Source organism: Manihot esculenta, chromosome 6 (assembly GCF_001659605.2).
Source record: "Manihot esculenta cultivar AM560-2 chromosome 6, M.esculenta_v8, whole genome shotgun sequence".
NCBI lineage: Eukaryota > Viridiplantae > Streptophyta > Magnoliopsida > Malpighiales > Euphorbiaceae > Manihot > Manihot esculenta.
In genome coordinates, this window is record NC_035166.2 from 6,257,987 (window position 1) to 6,263,953 (window position 5,967).

The window sequence follows — 5,967 nt, forward strand, 5'->3', positions numbered from 1 at the left end:
AATTATAAAATTTTAATTTTTTTTTCACATTTTAAGTTTTTATTAATATCTAAAAAATTATATAAAAGTGAGAATTGTGAGTGAATAATGAGATTAATAAAAAATGATATTGCTATGATAAAAACATATATTTAAGGACTATTTTATTATTCAAATAGAATTTTAGGGTTTATATTGTAAGTTATCATTAATTTATACAAATTCAATTTAATCTCTTGATTATAATTGTAGTAAATAAAATGTTTGAATTTATTATTCAAAATTTAAAATATTGAATATAAATGTGAATTACCTAAATATTTAGATTTTTTTATTTAATATCTCTTTATAAAATAATTAATTTACATAAATATAAATCATTGCATTTAAATCTATAAAATAAATATTATAGATTTTGATTTTAATTTGTTTAAAAAATATATATTTATATATTCTTTAAAATTATTTTTAATTTCCATTAATATCATATATTTTCTGTAATATAATTGATTACGAAAAATCAATTGACTTTATGAAAAAATTAAAGTGAAACATATATTTTCTATAAAGTAAGAATAATTTACATACCAAAATAATTGTTACTTTATTTTGAACAGAATTAAGAAGAACTTTTGACATATAATCTACAATAACTGTCGGTCTTTTGGTGTTCAGGTTGAAGTTGGATCTTAAAAAAGAAATAGGTTTAAAATCCAGTAGAACCATTAAACAGACCGACCTACTAGTCCGTCATCCAGCTAGTGATCAAAGCAGGCCGGACTAGTCCAAGACTTAGACCCATTAGAGGAGAGCCTAATTTGTGTGACGTGATGAGAGTTAGGAGAGTAGGCCCGGCTACACCACGACTCCATTAGCACGTGCGCCGGAGGGAAATTAAATGACCGTCTGATGAGAGTGGACAGTAAGTATGTCCATACGTACGGATCTGCGTAACAAGAACATGTGGCAACAGGTGGCTCTGTAGTAGAGTGATGATTATGAACCACTAGAGAACGAAGGAAAAAAGGAATAAAGGGGAATACGTAACATCTCCTACTAAACTTACACACACTTATAAACCCTACTTCTCTAAATCTCAGAACATCAATCTATATCTTTGATTGAGATGGTACAATGAAGCATGAAAAAGAGAGAAAATTGAGAAAGAACACATAGCATTATAGCATTTGAAGTAAGCAAAAAACAGATTTTTTGCATGAAGGCAAAAAGCTTTACAATTTACTTAGTTTGGCCTTCAGAGACTTGCTATGAAGAATGCCAGAGTAAAGGGAAGGTAAGAATCAAGATGATGAATAGCCTCCAAGCTCATTTTTCTCTCTATCAATTTGCTTTTCTGATCTGCATAGTTGAAAAGTTTCATTGATTAGGTCATTCTCATTTGCCAACCCATGTTACTAATTTTTATATCGACTCTATATTTTGAATAGGCATTACCTTATTGTTTCTTGATTGTTATTGTCAATAATGCTTGGTGCTTCTGAGTCTAAGACTTGGAATGATGTATTTGATTTCTCTGTGAGTGTAGTTGATAAGCTTTTGCAGAACTGATAATCAAATAATAAAATATGATGTAAGCTCAATCATATTCATACTCAATAATCTATAATAATCAACTTTTACAAATTGTACCTCACTGAATAATCTTAGCTCTCCTGCTGATTTTGATATTTCTACAACACAATTGGTGGGAGCAACCTCAATTACCTGGCATTTTTACACACAATTATATACGTATATTGTTAAATCCCACCTCTGTTCGTGGAAAGTGATAATGTGTCTCTTATATGGGTCATAGACACTCCTCTTCTTTTAAGTTAGTTTTTGGGATGAATTAAATCTAGGTCAAATTTAATATGATATCAGAATCTACCACTAAAATAGTAGCTCTGTTGATAAGTTATTTTTACACACAATTCATCACCGTACTATAGATCATTGCCATTCTCTCGATTTGAAACTAATTCTTTATCAATATACTAGAAGGGTATATGAGAATTAATTACCTCTGCTGATAAGTCAAAACATGATCTGGTACATCTAGTCATCTTTTGTTTTGGATGCATTTTCAGCTGAGATGAGATTGTTAATATAATAATTAATTCAGCTGAAAATATTAAAAATTAAAAAAAAAAAAACTCAGTTGGTGAAGAAGAATAAGAATGTAATTAGATGTTACCCTGAAATTGTTCATCCTTTCAACTGTTAGGCTTAAATCCAATGCAGCAGCTTCTATTTTCTTTATGGTTTCATTTACTGTATGCTTGGATCCAAGCCTTGTTGTCTCTTTCTTATCTTCCTAAGAGAAAATAATAATAATAATTAAAAAATAATTTTGACATGTTGAAAATGAAGAGGTAAACTCAAAATAGAATAGTGAATTATATACTAGCCTGTTCTTGAAAGAGTCCTGATAAATCAAGGTCATGTGACATAGCTATCAATTTGAATGCATTTATGAAACTTGAGGGTTTGGGCATTTTTGTCTCTGCTGCATCATCCTGCTCAAGAATTAGCACATTCATATGTTTTGAGGCTACCAAGTCTAATCAAGAATTTCCCTTGGATAAAATCATTTGTTCATATGTACAAGCACTTACCTCAATTACATCAAATGCAGCATTAACATCATCCAAGTAGATTTTCTCATCACATTCATATCCAAAGGAAGGCACATAGTCTGTCTGAAACCATTCATCTTCAATCATCTCTGCTATTGTTATTCTCTGCAACAATTTTATACATCAAAATTCCTTCTTTGATATAAATGGTCATATATATAATTTCTAAAACCGTTATGTGGGCCATACCCTTTTAGGATTTGGATCAAGAATCCTTGATATCAGCTTCTTCTGACTCTCAGTAAACCACAATGGGAATGTGTATTCTGCTGCACATATCTGTACACAGACATAGTTGTCAGATTTTTTAGACGTAATTTATAATATAGCCACTGCGATTTAGTATAGCCTCTCGGGTGAGTTTAATTTAAAATTAAACCGAATTGAATAAATTGAAAATTAAAATTTTGATATTTATAAAAATCAAATCGAATTGATTTTAATAAAAAATTAAATCGAATCGATTCAGTTTAATTTGATTAGTTTAAATTTTTAATAATTTTTTTATTTTTTATCATTTATTTTTAGTACTTTAAATTTAATTGAAATATTTTAACTTTAATATAATTTAATCTCTATATTATTGAAAATAATATATTATTATCACTAATCGATTCAATTTTTTTGATTTTTTTTAATTAAAATCGAATCGAACTGAAATAACTAAAAATTTTAAAATTAAAAATGCAACCAAACTGAATCGAAATAAATAAAAAATCAAATTGAACTTTTAAATAAAATCGATTTGTTCAATTTTTTTGATTTAAACTGAATACTGCTTGCCTCTAATCTATAACTTAATTCATTAAAAAAAATAAAAAAACTTAATGAGAAATAATTTATTTTTAAAATTTTTATTTTAATTATAAAATAATATTTTCCTTGAAATTTACTATTACACTATAATAATTTAATCTTTTAAATTTTATTTTTTATAATAGTTTAATCTTTATAATTTTAATATTTGTAATAATTTAATTTTTTTAAATGATTGACTAAAATAAATTTATTTACTATTTTATTAATATAATAAAAATTTAAACCTTAAAGGTTTAAATTTTTTTATTAAAAAAATAGAAATTAAATTATAAATTTTGTTAAATATTATGGGTTAAATTTTTCCACGTTAGAAATAAGGCGTGAATTTTGCTAAACATGGTATACCAAATTTTCAAAATGTGTCATTTATACCTTCTTATACAAGACGACAAGATTGCGATCGTCAAAAGGTAGGTACCCAGAGAGTAGTTCAAAAAGTATTACTCCACAAGACCAAACATCGGCGGCTGCTCCATCATAACCCTTATTTGCAAGAAGCTATTTCAACACAACATCAACCGTCAGCTTTAATACTGGACAAAATTTGAGGTTTCAGTTTCTGTCTGATAAAGACTAGCTATACGTTTCTGTTGAATTTGATAAAATTTTGGTGAAAGATTAGGTTAAAATTTTTGCATACAATACAAAGAAACATAAACTATGGCTAGGTGCTGCCTAAGTCTTTCTTTGAAAACGCCCTGTTATACTCCTGAGCTATTTAATTAGTAGGTAATTTAAATTTTTTATAGTATTTCTAGAGTTAAATTGATTCATCTTCTCTGTCTACTATTTTAATTAATGAATTTTTTTTGTTTTATTAAAAATAAACCCGGATCCATCTCCTCTGTTTTTCAAACAATTTGAACGTTAGCCCACCACCTTTCTTCTTTTCTTTTATAGTAAAAGCTTTAATTATTGAGTACTAATTAGAAAAGAAAAGTAAAGAAAAACTAACTCCTCACCTCGGGTGCTACGTAGCATGGAGAGCCACACGCAGTAGTTAGAACGTCACCGTGCTGTCAAATTATCAATCAGTCATTCTCTTAGCCAACGTCCGTGTAAGACTTCGTACTGATGTATGACATGAATTTTGAAACACAAAAAAAAAATAAAGGAAAGAGAAAATTGGTAGGCTATAGATACCTTACGCAGCGCACTTAAACCAAAGTCAGATACTTTCATATTCCCCTTGCTGTCCAAAAGCAAGTTCTCTGGCTGCTCACATTTTTATTGGTTAGCTACTCAGAAAATAACTTAATAATTTTCATTTTTCAAAATAAATATTAAAAATAATTTAATTTTCTCTTTGACTTAAATAATTTTCCTCAAATTCCTAGAAAACGGGAGGCCTATTTGAAATAAAGTGTTTAACAAGTTAGGCAAACATTTCCAGGCATAGTATATTTTATTGACCTTCAGATCTCTGTGAAAAACTCCTCTGTTATGGCAGTAGTCCACTGCATCAATCAATTGCTGGAACATTTTTCTTGCCTCTGATTCCTTTAGTTTCTGGGAATATGACTGAATTAAAAAAAAAAAAAAAAGATTAAAATGGGTTAGAAAAGCAAATATGATACGACTTCGTTAAGAGTCAAAACGACATTTTTGAATCACAGATGAAGTTCCTTACCAACTTGTCAGACAGTTGTCCTCCTGATACATATTCCATAACTATATAAATTTTTCTCTTTGTGCCAATCACCTCATGTATTCGAACAATATTCGGATGATTTAAGATTTTCATCGTTTTTATTTCCCTTACAACCTGAATATATTAGAAATAAATTATTATTTATTTTGTAAGAAAAAAAATTAAATTAAATTCTTGATTTTAAATAGTGGGATGAAAAGAAACTCCAAAAAAAAAAAAATTAAATTCACCTGGTACTTGAGATTGCTTTCTACAACCATTTGCTTATCAATGATCTTGACTGCCACATAACTCGCATTGTTGCTATCTACAGCAAGTTTAACCTTAGCAAAAGTTCCTTCTCCAATTGTTTTTCCCAGATGATATTTCCCTATGTTGTTAACAAATCCCATTTCTAATTTCTTCTTCTTCTTCTCTTCTTGTGGTGTCTAAACTCCTTGCAAGTGTTCTTTATATCTTCTCAGCTTTGAGTTGCTGTAGAAGTTGAGAGCAAGTTGACTCGGTAACTTGTGGAGGATCGTTGCTTCTGCCATCCTTGTGGCTCTCATAAAACGTTTCCAAAACTGTTCTATATTTGAAAATTATAAACTATAATAAAGAGTTTGGTGTTTGATAAGGAACGGAAGATAAGTTGTTGATAGTTTGGCTAGTTGGTGAATGCGTTTTGAATGGAAGTTAGATGCTACGTCCATCTACAGACTCTAACTCAAGCTGTCTCCTTTTAATTATCAGTATTATTATTTTCTTAAATTTTATTGGATACTCCGGATTTTCCCCTTAATTATGAGCAGACCCACCATGATTTTTGAATTTGAAACCATTTTTTTTAATGTTTTTAATTACGTGATCAAGGTAGTGCAAGCGATAATGAGTTTAATA

At 28.8% G+C, this 5,967-nt stretch overlaps 1 protein-coding gene across 2 annotated transcripts; it reads right to left on the bottom strand.

Annotated features, from left to right (window-relative positions):
- Window positions 1–1,137: 1,137 nt before the first annotated feature.
- Window positions 1,138–5,658, bottom strand: LOC110616880 (CBL-interacting serine/threonine-protein kinase 21). 2 transcript variants are annotated; one of them, XM_021759390.2, is made up of 14 exons: window positions 5,319–5,658; window positions 5,068–5,202; window positions 4,851–4,958; window positions 4,581–4,652; window positions 4,400–4,453; window positions 3,810–3,935; window positions 2,808–2,897; window positions 2,598–2,723; window positions 2,391–2,498; window positions 2,177–2,296; window positions 2,004–2,069; window positions 1,630–1,704; window positions 1,435–1,544; window positions 1,138–1,338 (listed from the first exon to the last, which is right to left on the bottom strand). In XM_021759390.2, the coding sequence occupies exons 1-14, from the start codon at window positions 5,478–5,480 to the stop codon at window positions 1,281–1,283; spliced, it is 1,410 nt and encodes a 469-aa protein (XP_021615082.1). In that variant the 5' UTR covers window positions 5,481–5,658; the 3' UTR covers window positions 1,138–1,280. The 2 variants fall into 2 exon arrangements, with proteins under 2 accessions (XP_021615082.1, XP_021615083.1); XM_021759391.2 differs by lacking the exon at window positions 3,810–3,935.
- Between the last annotated feature and the right edge of the window lie 309 nt (window positions 5,659–5,967).